The sequence below is a fragment of the Lepeophtheirus salmonis genome, chromosome 8, assembly GCF_016086655.4.
Source record: "Lepeophtheirus salmonis chromosome 8, UVic_Lsal_1.4, whole genome shotgun sequence".
Lineage (NCBI taxonomy): Eukaryota > Metazoa > Arthropoda > Copepoda > Siphonostomatoida > Caligidae > Lepeophtheirus > Lepeophtheirus salmonis.
Window position 1 is genome coordinate 24,754,967 of NC_052138.2, and position 14,847 is coordinate 24,769,813.

Below are 14,847 nucleotides of genomic sequence, written 5' to 3' on the forward strand. Positions count from 1 at the left end.
TGGTAGCAACAATTACCCTTTGCATGTACAATTTAAAACTTGTACAAAATCACAATTTGCGCACAACAGTATCTAATGTTCATTTTAATTTATATTACATTAGAGATAATTACATTTTTTCTGACAAACCATAATTTAAGGACTGTTGTATCGATATTTTTCATATTGGAATTACGGTATTTTATGAATAGTAAAATAATTATGATTTGAAAAAATAGTCGGAACAATAAAATTATATCTAATAATGTTTATATCCAATATAAGTTAGAACCCATGATATATGTAATGTTGCTGTCGCTGCTATGCCCCCATCTTTTGTAAACAAAATGGCTTTACTACAATATTTTTCTAAATTTTCCCAGAATTGTGCTTTGGAATTTGGAAGTAAATTTCATAAAGACAAACTTGGAGAATGCCTTTTACTGTCTTTACTGTTTAATGAAGACTATCAATCATTTTTTGTGGGAATGTTCTTTTTTAAATATAATATATAGGTTCTTTCGGTTTTTGATACTCTTTTGGGTGCAAGCTCCTGAGTGATGACTTGATAACCTTTTTAGCAGGACATACAGTCAAAAGTCTAATGATGTCCCTACAAAAGCACATCATATTTCGTACGCCTAGAGGTCAAGGAAAGAGAAAAGCAATGCAGGGGTTTTAAACATTTTAAATCTATATACGTCTGTTTTATAATATTTATAATACCTAGTATTTTTTCATATCGTTGTCATTAGTATTAGATAATGTATCTATTAATAAAAATACTGTTTGGTATTCCATTTACATGTTTCAGTTTGTTTGTGTCTCTGCCTTTTTTGTTTTATAATCAGAAAATATATGAAGGCCGAGTAAAGGCCATGAGAAAAATAAATAAATAAGGATATGAAAAAACAATCAGAGGAAAAAACTATATCTGATAATCCATATTGATCAAATGAAAAATAAACTTTTTATCGGTAATTTTTCTCAAATGTCATTCAACTACTTCTCTATTTTCTGGTCCTATTATATAAAAATATTATTATTGCTTGTACTCATTTTTAAATTAAAATTGCAATTCCCACAACCTTGATTGGATTAAAATAGGAATAACATATTAGAGTACGAAAGATAAACTGAGCAACTACCATTTTGAAATTAACAAAGGACGGCGATACCTCAATAACACAACGACTTAGAATGTATTTTGTAGTGAGCTGTCGAACTCTGCTTCTTTCCCCCTAAATATTTGTTTTGAAGGTATATTGCGTGAACTATAATTAGCTCTTGTTAAGCTGTGAACACATTTAAACAATTATCAAATAATAGTTGGGAAGAATTTGCTAACTAACAACTAATTTTGCACACTTTCCCCGGCTACTTTTAGTGTAAAAGGTTGCGTGATAACAATATGAAAGATAGACAGTATTTGCCTTTCAATTGTTTACACGAATCGATTATTTATCATTTAATAGGTTTTATGACATTTTGCCTAAAGGAAACATTGCCGAATGACCACTTTGCAAAAAGGAAGGCTTGTGAACGGAAATGCAAAATTGAACAGCGTTCCATGGAACTGATTTTTTTTTAAACGCTGAACGTTGAACACTAAAAATGAAATTTTAGCCTTCCGTTCCAATAGTACTTTAAAAAAATTCAAGAAATTTAGGGCACTTTTGAAGGCTCTTATCGACCATGAAAGTTTCTCGCACTCTACCTTTTTTGTGTTACAAGAGCTGCAATATAGTCCTGCTGGAACAATTAGTTTCCTTCTGGGTAGTTGGAATTGGCCCAGGGCAAGACCACCTCCCTGACGACATCTTAGTACCCCTTGACCTCGATTTTCAGTCCTTTCAGGAACCAATACTGGGATATCTTCATCCCGTCTGAAGCCACGATCCCCAGCATAATCGCAATGGCTGGGAACTTAGTCTGTTTGACCGGCGGAACCTCATCGACCACGTAGGCAAGGTTGCAGTTGTTCCCGGAGTTTCTCAACTAGTCCACAGCCCAGTTTTTTAGTCATGTGGCGGTGCTGGGCGTGAATCAGATGGCTATACTTTGCCTTTTAGACACAATCTCAACAATGAATAAACCGATTTTTGTCACTTGTGGCTCATTTGAACGCTAATATTCACCAAATTATCGTGTTAAAAAATCTTGAAACCTTGTTTTCAAATGCAACGTCCTTGGCACTTTCAAAGTGGAAGTCGCAATTTGGTGTCAAACAATGTATATGGTACTATCATATGATTGGAACACGGAACTGTACGGAAATAATGGCTGAACTATGAACAAAAAAAAAAAAAATTAACGGAATGTTAAAATAGCGGAATGCTTACAACCCTGCAAAAAGAACACTTTGCCCCAAAAAGTATTATATATATTTGATGATGATACATGCTGCAATAATATGTTATCATCTATCAGACCACACTAATGACAAAAAACATCTTTGATAATTATTAAGTCAGATACAACCTCGGCTTAGAGGAGTGTCAATCAGGATTTCGCCAGATACATAGGAACCCCAAACATTCGGTATAAACGATTGATTCGCATTGTTAATTGAATCTCAATAATTGATGGGTTTATTGACTTCTTCTCATCTTTATACATTCTTTCTCTTTCTAATTTATTTATCTTATTAATTATTAGACATTTGTCATGAATCAATTTGTAATTAATCAACACTTTATTATTGCAATTCGTACAAGTAATTAAATATTTTATCTTTAAACTAAAATTGGTGAGACATAGAATTGCAGCATGAATCATCAATAAATATATTTATTATTTCTTTTCGGCAAAGTGTATGTGCACGGATTTAATGTAACTGAGACTATAGGTATCCCGAATTTTAAAAAGAGTATTACATATGATTACAATTCTATATTGATTCATGTAAATTAAGTACCTTTGTGTCAATTCAATCTCAGTCATTAATAAAATTATCAATTAATACATGTTTTTTCAAATTTTTTCATTTCCTTTTGAGAGTCGAGGTTGTAAGTGGATAAAAATTGTCCACATATGAACAATTTCTTAACATATTTGTCACCTCTTTTCCAAGAGCTTTTTTTATGTTTAATTACTTTATCTGATTTTTACTCTAGGTAATATCAATTTTGTAGGTGCATATTTAATACATCGTTTTTATTGGGCACAAGGTTGAGAGAATTTATATTAATATATTGCGATAATTGTGATTAGACTTTAACTTTGCTAGAAGCAAAATTCAGGTCCAATTCTCATATCAATCGTATATTTTTACTGCACATTATTTAGACGTGTTGATACTTGTAATTCAATTCATCGATTATCAAAAAAAAAAAATATATATATATAGGAAAATAGGACATTATGTATTGCTCTGGATTGGCATGTTACGAGTATTTTCTCTAAACTATCTGCATGCTATCTCCTAAACATCAATCATAACTTTTTTTTTATTGTAACAACTGTCATTTTCGCTATCAAATCCGCTAAGACATATGATTGAATCATAGATTGAGTTATTCGTGCACAGAGTGAAGGGGCTTGCTAAGTCTTCAAAAGCCACACTAAGTACCGTAAGGTCTCAATCTTTGTGCCGTGGACTATTCTGAAAGAAATGGTTACATCAAGGAAACCGTAAAAAAGATCATTTACTATCCCGGTATTACTGAAGATTACTTCCTTGACTCTTGCAAATGTACGAACTGTAAGGAGTTGTTTGATATCTCTGAAGGAATGTACTCCTGTTAATTCAACTACTACGGACAAAAGGCACATCTCAGCGATGCCAATGTTATGACCGTTGTTTATATGTGTAAGGGTAGCATCATCTCAGACTTTGATGAAAAGTCTGGAAACGGTGGCTCAGGAAACAATGCCACCGTTATCACCCACAACCCAGACGTACCTAAGTTAAGCTTCCTTCTAAACTAAAAAGACAACTTCTTTCCTTGGTTTTTTTTTTTTTTTGCCAAAGGATGAAAAATTGATAAGCCAATGATGAAGGCTGGATACCCTTACTACAAGTAGAAGGTTAGGATAAACTTTAGACTTTTCTCTTATCAAGAATGAACGATAGGGATAACACATTGAGAAAAACAAAACAAATAATTTTTTTTTTTCAGGTTATCAACAACAAAACAACGCCAAAAAAGTCTTAGGATAAACAACCTTTACTCTATGTTCTCCCCTCTTATTTTTATATATGACACACTGAGGTTGGCTGGTTCAGTCCTGAAATATTGTGCGTCGGGTATGGAGGTATAAAAAGTACCTGAAAGGGAAAAACGTGCCAAAAGCGACCAATAAATTTGTGATGTATACGGGGGAATACTTTTTCAGCTCATGCTGCACACCAGTGGTTCCAGCGATTTCCCCACGCTCAAATATGCCCTCTACTGTGAACAACTCGACCGTTTGAAGCAGGTGATCAAACATAAGTGCACTAAAAAGATGAAAAGGAGAAAACAAAACATCATTAAGACATTGCCAGGCTGCTTTGGGGCTCTGGGAGCTTAGATGGGAAGTTTTTTTGCATCCATCTATGGCCAATGCACTTGATGATACAAATTTGGCCTCAATAGAGGCCTATGAAAATTAGTTGTACGATTTTTTTGGCCAAAAGAGACAAGGGCTTCTACGATAATGAGATTATGAAGTTGCACTATCGTTGGCATCAATTTATCGAAGAGAACGGGTCAAAATTGGCCTAAATCGGATACTTGTAACACTTCTTATAAAGCATTAAAATAAAGCCAAAAATTCGAAATTACTTTTTTCCCAACCAATTATTTAAGTCTTTTCTCGGGAAGTCCTAATTATTAAAAAGTTAAAATTAAAAAAAGGAAATCATTTCGTTATTTGCTTATGTAATTCCTTAATAGATAATATTAATGAGGAATCGGTATCGAATCGTCCATAAAAATGGTATTGAAATCTGCTGTAATTTTGGTACCTGTACATCCCTAATTCTTTTATGTTTATCTGTTTTTATTCAACATAATATCAATTAAATGTATGAAGTAGAAATTTTAATCAAGCTCATTTATTTGTAATATAATATATATTTTGTAATAAGCGCTTACGCACCCCGTAAAGGTTGTGAATACTGTGGAAGTCCACGTAAACAGGGACAATGGCAAGAATTACTCCGATATCGATCCTCAATTATACTCTGAGTTCATCAAGGACTTACAATTATAACTTTGTAACAAATACTCAAGGTTACTAACTTTCTTTTGTGAATATATTTGAATCCTCAATCAGGTTTAAAGTATAATTTAATGTATTAGGAAAGGAAGTGCACTACTCAAGAGTGAAAAGTTATCAGGGAAATATTGATCACGTGGCCTTTGTTTGGTCACTTGGTTTATAGCATTGAGGATCACTAAAGTTTATATCGCTATGTCTGTAATCTCTCAAAGTTACCTGCGTATATTTTTTTATGTTTTCAGTCACAAGGATTTCAACAATTTTCACATCTTTACTAGTATAAAAATTTCAATATAATTATACCCAATCCCGAGTCTTCCAACTCCAAAGGGTTTCAGGTTTGTAAAAGTAAACCAGTTTTATATTAAATTTTCGTTATACACATTTTCTTACCCCTTAAACAGTTATAATACCACAAAATATTTAAACTAACTGAAAGTATTTATTTTGTATTGCCCATTGTGATCAAGTCAATTCATCAAATAATTAGATCTTATCCAAAAATTGTACATCAATGTCAATAAATAGTAATAAATAATGAAGGGTCTAAAGATGAAGACAGACAGACTGTTTTAGTAGTGATAGCCAGGCTTGGAGCAGGCTTGAGTGGGAAGAGTGAGAGTAACTGTGTTACAGTCGGGCTCTCCTAATTTCACTTCAGATTGCTCAACGGTCTCAACAGCATCAACAGTGATGGCAACATTGAAGCACTTGCGTTCCTTGATATCATTGCAGACAACTTCGTTGATTTGAATGGCCTTGGTAACACAGATTTTCTTTGGCTCAGGAACAGAGAGTTCGACTGGGACTTCCAAAGGAGTGTCGACAAGGGGAACGGAGTAGCTTTGAGTTTGGTACTCTTCACGGCAGTATTGGTGTTCTTCAGGCTTGGCAGGAGCATAGTGACCATAGGCGGGAGCAGCAGCAGAGCAAGTTGTGACCTTCATAGTTTCAGACTTGGTCTCATAGGTTACCTTAAAAGCAAAGGAATTGAATGGAAAGGGTCAAGGGTTATAGATATAGAAGAGCCTTACTTGGGTAGTGGTGGCACTGAGGGTCTCAGGCTTCTGTTCGTATGTGTAAGTGCAGATTTCACGGTCAACAGAACGAGATGTTTCTTCACAAACGGTACGAACTTGTTCGTAGCAGTACTCATTGTCTTGAACGTTTTTAACGTTTCTCTCTACTGGAACTTGTTCGACAGCAATGGATGGAGTGCACACATCGGCGTAGATGGAGGTATTGGTGTCTCTGCAATAGATTTGGGGTCCGTATGCAGGAGGGTGAGCGGCGAAAGCCAAAGTGGCTGTGAGTAATGTAACTGCGAATGCCTAAAATAGTAATTAAGATATTTAAGAAATAAAACAAAATGAGGAATGTATTTTGTTTGTGGGTTTCATGTGTTAATGAAGCTCACCTTCATGATGTTCTATTAATGAAATGGATACTGCGGATCCAATGGATGATGACTGACTGATGGTTTAAAGAATGTTGCTACGAGTATTTATAATAAAATAGCGTAACTAAGCTACACTTAACGTCATCCCATTTCGGGCGTTGTTTCTAATAACGCCCGAAATAGGAAGAGGTATTTTTGGTTTCTTCTTCTTTATTATATTGAACGAGATCCTACTGTTTCTTTCAATAAATGTTGACTATGTTTGTAGTTAAGAAAGACATTCAAACAAAAACACTTTATGAGGTTATAGATGCACTGACTTACTTTACTTAATAAGCATTGTACTTGTACAAAACATTAAGTGTGAATTTAAATATTTATAGTCAACTAACGAAACTTTACAATTTTTTTTACTGTGAGATGTTAATTGTACCTTGTAATTGTACAAGTCCTGTAAAAATCAGTGTTTATATTTTTTGGTCAATAAATAAGGTCAAGTTCAGCCAGATTTTCCAAAAATAAAATCAATTAATAGTTCCATATCTATGCCTTATTTTATAAAAATAAATCAAAAATTGAGTTAATTTCATTTTTGAGTACCTCAATGATTGGTAATTTAATCTAGCAAATTATAATTCGAATCGATTAAATAAAAAAAACATATTGCAAATTCATGATCAAATGGCAAAAATACGTCATTTGTAGAGATTGAGAAACTAGGTGGTTTTATGAAACTAAATATATCCTATGTTTATATGTGATAAAAAAAAATTAGCCTCATCTTCACTTTCTTTTTAACACTTTGCATATTTAAAAAAAAGCATACTTATTGAAAAAAATATTCTTGAAATAACCTTAAGAGAACTTCAAAGGGTCTAAAGTAACATATTATTCAATAAATACAACTAAGTTTTATGTTAGTTGTCACTTTTTTTCTTTAGTAGGAGTTATTTTACCCTTCTATTTAGTTAAATGATCGCACAAAATATTTTTATTATCCCGCAACCTTTCCTTAAAAAATAGTAATTGAATATTTGTGTTTTTTATTTTATAATGATATATCAACAAAATTTTATTCTTTGAAAAAGGTTTTCAATACCATAATTGATATCTGGTAGAACGTGACGTGTTTTTGTCATTTTTTTTATTTGGGAGCATTTTAGTGGATATAGAACCAAATGCAAGCAAAAAATGATATTAACTTTTCTAAGGAAATTATTTAATGTAAGGTTAGGGTGGGATCGAAAGGGTATATTTTTGTGTTTGTAATGTTGGGGTTCGGTCTGGAAATCCTAGAACGGTCTGAAACCGTTATATTTTTATTGGATCTAATTAGTTTGGTCCAACAAAAAAGCTCGGTCTGGACCGATCTCACATAAAAATTTGTTTTAGATCGGTCCAAAGGAAAATATTATGTTTTTTCCTTTCAATGTCGTTATTCGAAGTTTAAACAGAGATAGCTCGGATTAATTTTGATCTCGCCGTCTCTTATATGTAAAAAGTATTTGTTCCAGAACTTATAGTGTACTATTGAGATTTAAAAAAACAACAACAGATGATCTAGAAAAATAAATGAGAGTTGATCTGAAAAAAGGCCTCTCATAATATATGAGACCGAAAATTTTCGGTCCATAAAGTGAGACGAAAAATTTTTTGTCCTTAAAGTGAGACTGAAATAAAAGTCTTGCCAAATCGGTCTAGAAAAAAATTCTTAATACCGAACCAAAAAAACAAAAAATCAGTGCAGGACCTAGTCTCAACTCTAGTTTGTACCAAGAAATTGTGTGAATTTTGGAAATGTTTTATGTTTGATTGTTAGCGTTGTCTATTAATTCTATCTGGACAGTATTAATTTGACCCTAGACTTGGGGTTAAATGGGACTATCTCATTATTTTGTGTACTACTGAAAATATTGATAACTTAAAAAAATATACCTTTACTTAATCTAATCTTCATTTTGATATCAATGATCTTTTAACATGTTCTTTTTTGTAGAAGTTCTTTCGAAAAAAATAATTATAAACTACTTAAACCTGATTAAAATCATGCTAACTTTGTCGAAAGTACAATTTTTTGTCACAATTTGAAACTAACAATATTCATTGTAGGGGGCGCTGCTACCTTTCATCATTTGGAAGGTGGGGGATGGGGGAGGTTAGCGAAGCCTCTGTTCACCAAAACTCCTCCCCTTACAAATTGTCATTTGATAAAAAAAGTAAAAACATTAGATAACAAGTGTTATTTACTCTTTTTGCTAAATGCTCATTATTATTCTTTGGATTCAGATTTTGAATATTATCTTTGAAAATGTTTCTAGTCAAATAGAAAATATTTTTAAATGAGACATATATATATTATTCACTTAATATCGATGTTTATAGATTAAAAAAGATAATTTAAAATCTGTAATTTTATTAATTTACAGAGGTGTGGACTCGAAACTTGGAATTTGATTTGGACTTGAATCCATATTTTTTGAAACTTGCGGCTCAACAGCTACTTTATACGAAACTAACGGAAATCTTAAACACTATGGATTTCGTATTTTAATTTTGGACTTTAAATGATTTCAAAAGATATTTAAGGACTCCATGAAAATATTAAAGTACAACTTACAAGTAACTTGACTTGTTATTGTAACTTTAAGCAAAGACTTGAGACTCGACCTGGTATTACAGTGTAAGGACTCTTTCGAACCTTTGTTAATGTAATTTAAAAGTAGCTAATAAAAGTTCTATAACATTCGGCTTATCTGTCTGGCACAATATTATTTTCTTAATATTATATTTGTATAATTACAATAAAAGGCGTTCTTAAATAGTACGTAACAAAATTAATTTAAAAAAGATTGTTTTTTTTAATCAAAAAATACAAAATACATAATTTGTTTGTTAATATTTATTTGATAATCCAGTATGCCGAGAGCAAGCTCTAAGCCCAGATTTGTGTATTACTTATGAACATTATTTTATAAGTTTCTTCTTATCCAATACTTAACAAAAAACCATTTCAAATTGATTTCCTCTAAATCTTGTTGATGCAACCTCCAAATCCAAAAGATTAGTTCCCTTCAAAAGAATTATTTTTTAGTAATTAATAAGGGTTGTTGATTAGAGTCAAAAGAAGGAATTTATGAGCTTTTTATGGATTTTTTCCATTATTTTATCCACATTTTTGACACTTGGCCTTCCAGAGCGTGGTACATATTTGAGATCAAAATTAACGGAACGGAATCTACGAAAACACAATTGCACGTGATTGTCTGTGACGGTATCAGGTTCATAATTACTTTTCGCATTTTCTGCCGTCTGGCTTAAGTTATCGACTTTATCAAAGAAAAATGGTAAAATATGACGTAATTTATCTTTGCTGGTATTCATCTTAGACGTGCGCTCAAACAATATTGAGTAAAATAAAAATCACATAGTTGGAAAATAAGCTTTTTATTAGGAAATCTTATCTTTCTAACGCCGTCCAGCGTATATCGATTGCACATATACAACATGAGATACACATTACTAAAGTAATCTATTGTAAATATAATGGATTTCTTTTTACTCAGCCTATTATATATAAGGGTAGTTTTATAGAAATTTCACACTTTTTTTTGTTGATCTGATTTATATAACCTTTAGTATGACAAATCAGCCATTATTTGGAAACTAGGAAAAAAATTCAGGTTTGTATTTTAATCCAGCTTTGAGTCCTGAGCTTTTTTTCATGATGAATTTGATCTAAGCTTTTCTTCAAGACCCCTCTGTTTTGAGTTTTAGTTCTTAGAGCACTCATCTGATGGATGCATATATTGCCTTATTTGATAGCTATGGAGTGATGCAACAAAATATTTAAGACATTTTTTTTATTCTGCTATAAAAATGTAATGTTGAACTTGTGCATAAATATCTCATTTTATACATTGAACTTGATAAAAACTTTTATAAGACAAAAATCAAGACAATAATATCTCTCTTTAGAAAAATAGAATAGAGTGATATGTAAATGTACTTGGAAGGGATGGGTGGTTTAATTTGTTCATATCTATAAAATAAAATTTCACATTTGATGGTTAATGGAGAGTCATACTAGAAAAACAAACAGTCAAGGAAAACAATACACTCTTTCACTTGAATCAATAAAGGAAATACCGATTAGCCAAATAAATTTTATGAATATATATTTTATTTCAGTCATAAATAGAGACGTGAAATTTGTCGAAATCCCCATGAACATATGAATATATACTTTTTAGTATATGTTGGTAACTTGTAAGATATAAGAGCTCTTATTAACTATTCTTCACTATTTTTTTAAATTCAAACGTATTAGTGAGTACAGGGCTGGCCTTAGGCCACTGTGATTGCAGTGAGCCCCCCAGCTTAAAATAGACTTCTTACTTGATTGAAAAAATAAATTTTAAAGATTTATTTTCCCCCAAAAAAGTTAAGAAATTTTCCGAAATATGATTTAAAAAAAAACAAAACACTGGAAGATTGAATTGGAAAAAAAAAGAAAAAGAAGAAGCATTTTTTTGAGACGGTGAAAAAATCAAAAAATAATATTCAAAAAGGAAAGAAGGAAATAGACCTACACATTTTCTCCATGCCTTGCTCACCCTTACATCCAGTCCTGGCCTCAGTTATTAATAATTATCCTTATCCCTACACATACTGGGATTTGAGCCTCTAGAAATCGGTTTACATAGGATCCCCAAAAGCTAAGACCAGTGTTGAGTGAGGAAGGAGTACTATAGCGATATTTGTCAGCAGATACAGTATGTCTCAATATCTATCTGACACTATATTTAAAGCAACAATACCTTCTTTATTCTTTCATTTATTTACAATGAAACCTTTGGAGAGGTTTTGTTGACTCAATAACTTTAATAGCTATGTACATCGCCTTGTACCCAAAGGATGTTGCCTATTACTTAGGTATAAGGGAAGATCAAAGTATTATCTGTTGAGAGGAGTACTTTTTAATTCTTCCAGTTTGGTTAAATGGCAAAAATAAGCATCAAATCCAAAAGTACGAGGGTGGGCGTAAATTTTTTCTGAAGATAGTAGAACTCGTAAATAAAAGCTATTCACAGTTCTCTGTTGGCTCCGTTTAGGCGCTATAAATCCGAGTTTTTGCGCCCATTAATTACTGTAAATAAAACTTGGATACACCATTACACACCCGAAATCAAAATACGGGTCAAACAGTGTACCACAAAGATTTTAGTACAGTAAACTATAATTTGGCAGAGACAAACGCCGAATACAATTGGGACAGGTAACAAAAATGGGAGCATCGATGGGAGAACTGTGTTGAGTTACACGTTTTCTAACTCCTTAAATATTAATAATACACCAAAATGTTTTGATTAACTGAAAGTATATATTTGTATTGCCCATTGTGATCAAGTCAATTCATCAAATAATTAGATCTTATCCAAAAATTGTACATCAATGTCAATAAATAGTAATAAATAATGAAGGGTCTAAGAATGAAGGCAGACAGACTGTTTTAGTAGTGATAGCCAGGCTTGGAGCAGGCTTGAGTGGGAAGAGTGAGAGTAACTGTGTTACAGTCGGGCTCTCCTAATTTCACTTCAGATTGCTCAACGGTCTCAACAGCATCAACAGTGATGGCAACATTGAAGCACTTGCGTTCCTTGATATCATTGCAGACAACTTCGTTGATTTGAATGGCCTTGGTAACACAGATTTTCTTTGGCTCAGGAACAGAGAGTTCGACTGGGACTTCCAAAGGAGTATCGACAAGGGGAACGGAGTAGCTTTGAGTTTGGTACTCTTCACGGCAGTATTGGTGTTCTTCAGGCTTGGCAGGAGCATAGTGACCATAGGCGGGAGCAGCAGCAGAGCAAGTTGTGACCTTCATAGTTTCAGACTTGGTCTCATAGGTTACCTTAAAAGCAAAGGAATTGAATGGAAAGGGTCAAGGGTTATAGATATAGAAGAGCCTTACTTGGGTAGTGGTGGCACTGAGGGTCTCAGGCTTCTGTTCGTATGTGTAAGTGCAGATTTCACGGTCAACAGAACGAGATGTTTCTTCACAAACGGTACGAACTTGTTCGTAGCAGTACTCATTGTCTTGAACGTTTTTGACGTTTCTCTCTACTGGAACTTGTTCGACAGCAATGGATGGAGTGCACACATCGGCGTAGATGGAGGTATTGGTGTCTCTGCAATAGATTTGGGGTCCGTATGCAGGAGGGTGAGCGGCGAAAGCCAAAGTGGCTGTGAGTAATGTAACTGCGAATGCCTAAAATAGTAATTAAGATATTTAAGAAATAAAACAAAATGAGGAATGTATTTTGTTTGTGGGTTTCATGTGTTAATGAAGCTCACCTTCATGATGTTCTATTAATGAAATGGATACTGCGGATCCAATGGATGATGACTGACTGATGGTTTAAACAATGTTGCTACGAGTATTTATAATAAAATAGCGTACCTAACTAATACTTAACGTCATCCCTTTTCGGGCGTTGCTTCCAATAACGCCCGAAATAGGAAGAAGTACTTTGGTTTCTTCTTCTTTATTATGTTAAACAAGTCCTACTGTTTTTTGAATAAACGTTGACAAGGTTTATCTTTGTAAGTGAATTTTGATTATTATATTTTTTATTCAACTTTTGCAAATCGTAACACAATTTAAATTATAGTTTTGTAGAAATTGATTAAATATAATTAATGGTTTTCATGGCTTCAACTTATTAATCCTGTTTGAAAAAAAAACTTGAACTATAAACAGTGTTTTAATTCTACATTTTACTTCTAATTATGTTGCACATATTGATAATTAGTTATTGCTTGGCAGCATAATTTTGTTACTTTTTTTTTGGTTTAAATAATACAATTAATACTTTAATTGAACCATTTCTTTAAAGTAAGAAATACATTCAAACAAAAAGTCTTTATGAGGTTATATATTCGATGATTTTCATAAGTTATTAAGAATTATACTTGTAAAAACCATTAAGTATGAAGTGAGGTATTTATAATTAACTTACTATATATCTCATATTTATCGAGCCAAATGACTTAAACCGCTCAACATTTTTTTTACCGTGAGATATTAATTGTACCTTACAATTATACAAGTTCTATCAAAATCAAAGGGTTCATCTTTTGAGATGTTTCAGGTTAATAAATAAGGTCGAGGTCAACCATATTTGTTCAAAATAAGAAAATCAAAAAAGTCAATTAAAAAAATAACTACACGATAATGTATTTTATGCACTCATCAAGTGAAGGAATTTGTCAATAAAATCCCAAACGCAAAGCTCATCTATAGTTTTTTTTTTACTTAATTCTTTATAAAAAGGAACTAATAACTATGACAAGTTTGATTGAGTTACACATCCGAAATTCAATTTTTGAGCTTCCCAATATTTGTCATAGGATATTTTATAAAAATCGGATGGAAATTTCATAGTACAAATTTATTATGTAGTTGTCTTAATTATGTGATGTGTAGAGATCGGGATAAAGCAAAGTATTTCAAAAATACTTGAATTTGGACTAAATATATGGACTTTTAACAAAATATTTTAAAAATATCGATATTTTTATTAATTAATATCTTATCATATACCAAGCACACAAATTTTAAAAGGTCTTGGTAAATGTTAGGGTTTTTTATCAACATATCCTAGTTTTGTTTTGGATGTCAAGTCCATTATGTGGACTTAAGGGGAAGTTATTCCCCCCTCTATTTAGTTAGATGGACACTCTTAATATTATTTTTATTGATCTCGCAACCTTTCCATAAAAACATCATAATCAATTATTTGCTAGCCAACTTTTACATCAGTTAAACTATTATTCATTTAATTGTTTGCAACCAACTAATCAAGGATCTTACCACTAATAACAGATAAGTAAAAAAATAGATAGTTTATATAGACTTACAGCTTAATTTTAATTGTTTGTGGAATAAGGCCGTGTCCAGAAAATGGTTTGTATTTTTTTTTCTATATTTCATCCAATGTCCAGCTACAATGTAAAATTTAATAAACAAATAAAACAAAACAATTATCAAAACAAAAAACAACAAGACAAGTAGCACTGACATAAATTGAGGTGTTAACACTTCTTCGATTAGGGTGATTAAAAAAATACAATTGGTTCCCTATCACCGATCTTAATGTTGTCTATAGGTGTTCTCTAAAAGTTGATTTCTCAAAAGTTTAAACAGTCCGACGTCCTGATTCCCTACTACCATTAAATGTATAGTTAAATGATATTTTAAG

The 14,847-nt window shown here is 32.2% G+C and overlaps 2 protein-coding genes across 2 annotated transcripts; both read right to left on the minus strand.

Moving 5' to 3' along the window:
• Nucleotides 1-5,620: 5,620 nt before the first annotated feature.
• On the minus strand, nucleotides 5,621-6,688 carry LOC121122770 (uncharacterized). The gene is made up of 3 exons (XM_040717809.2): nucleotides 6,605-6,688; nucleotides 6,222-6,518; nucleotides 5,621-6,161 (listed from the first exon to the last, which is right to left on the minus strand). The coding sequence occupies exons 1-3, from the start codon at nucleotides 6,608-6,610 to the stop codon at nucleotides 5,760-5,762; spliced, it is 705 nt and encodes a 234-aa protein (XP_040573743.1). The 5' UTR covers nucleotides 6,611-6,688; the 3' UTR covers nucleotides 5,621-5,759.
• A 5,258-nt stretch (nucleotides 6,689-11,946) lies between these two features.
• Nucleotides 11,947-13,024, minus strand: LOC121122771 (uncharacterized). Its single transcript, XM_040717810.2, has 3 exons — nucleotides 12,941-13,024; nucleotides 12,558-12,854; nucleotides 11,947-12,497 (listed from the first exon to the last, which is right to left on the minus strand). Exons 1-3 carry the CDS (start codon nucleotides 12,944-12,946, stop codon nucleotides 12,096-12,098), a joined length of 705 nt encoding a protein of 234 aa, XP_040573744.1. The 5' UTR covers nucleotides 12,947-13,024; the 3' UTR covers nucleotides 11,947-12,095.
• Nucleotides 13,025-14,847: the final 1,823 nt, after the last annotated feature.

Coding starts and splice junctions, on each gene's coding strand:
- LOC121122771 (XM_040717810.2), bottom strand. Junction 12,498..12,557: donor TCAGTGCCACCACTACCCAA/GTAAGGCTCTTC, acceptor TTTGCTTTTAAG/GTAACCTATGAGACCAAGTC.
- LOC121122770 (XM_040717809.2), bottom strand. Junction 6,162..6,221: donor TCAGTGCCACCACTACCCAA/GTAAGGCTCTTC, acceptor TTTGCTTTTAAG/GTAACCTATGAGACCAAGTC.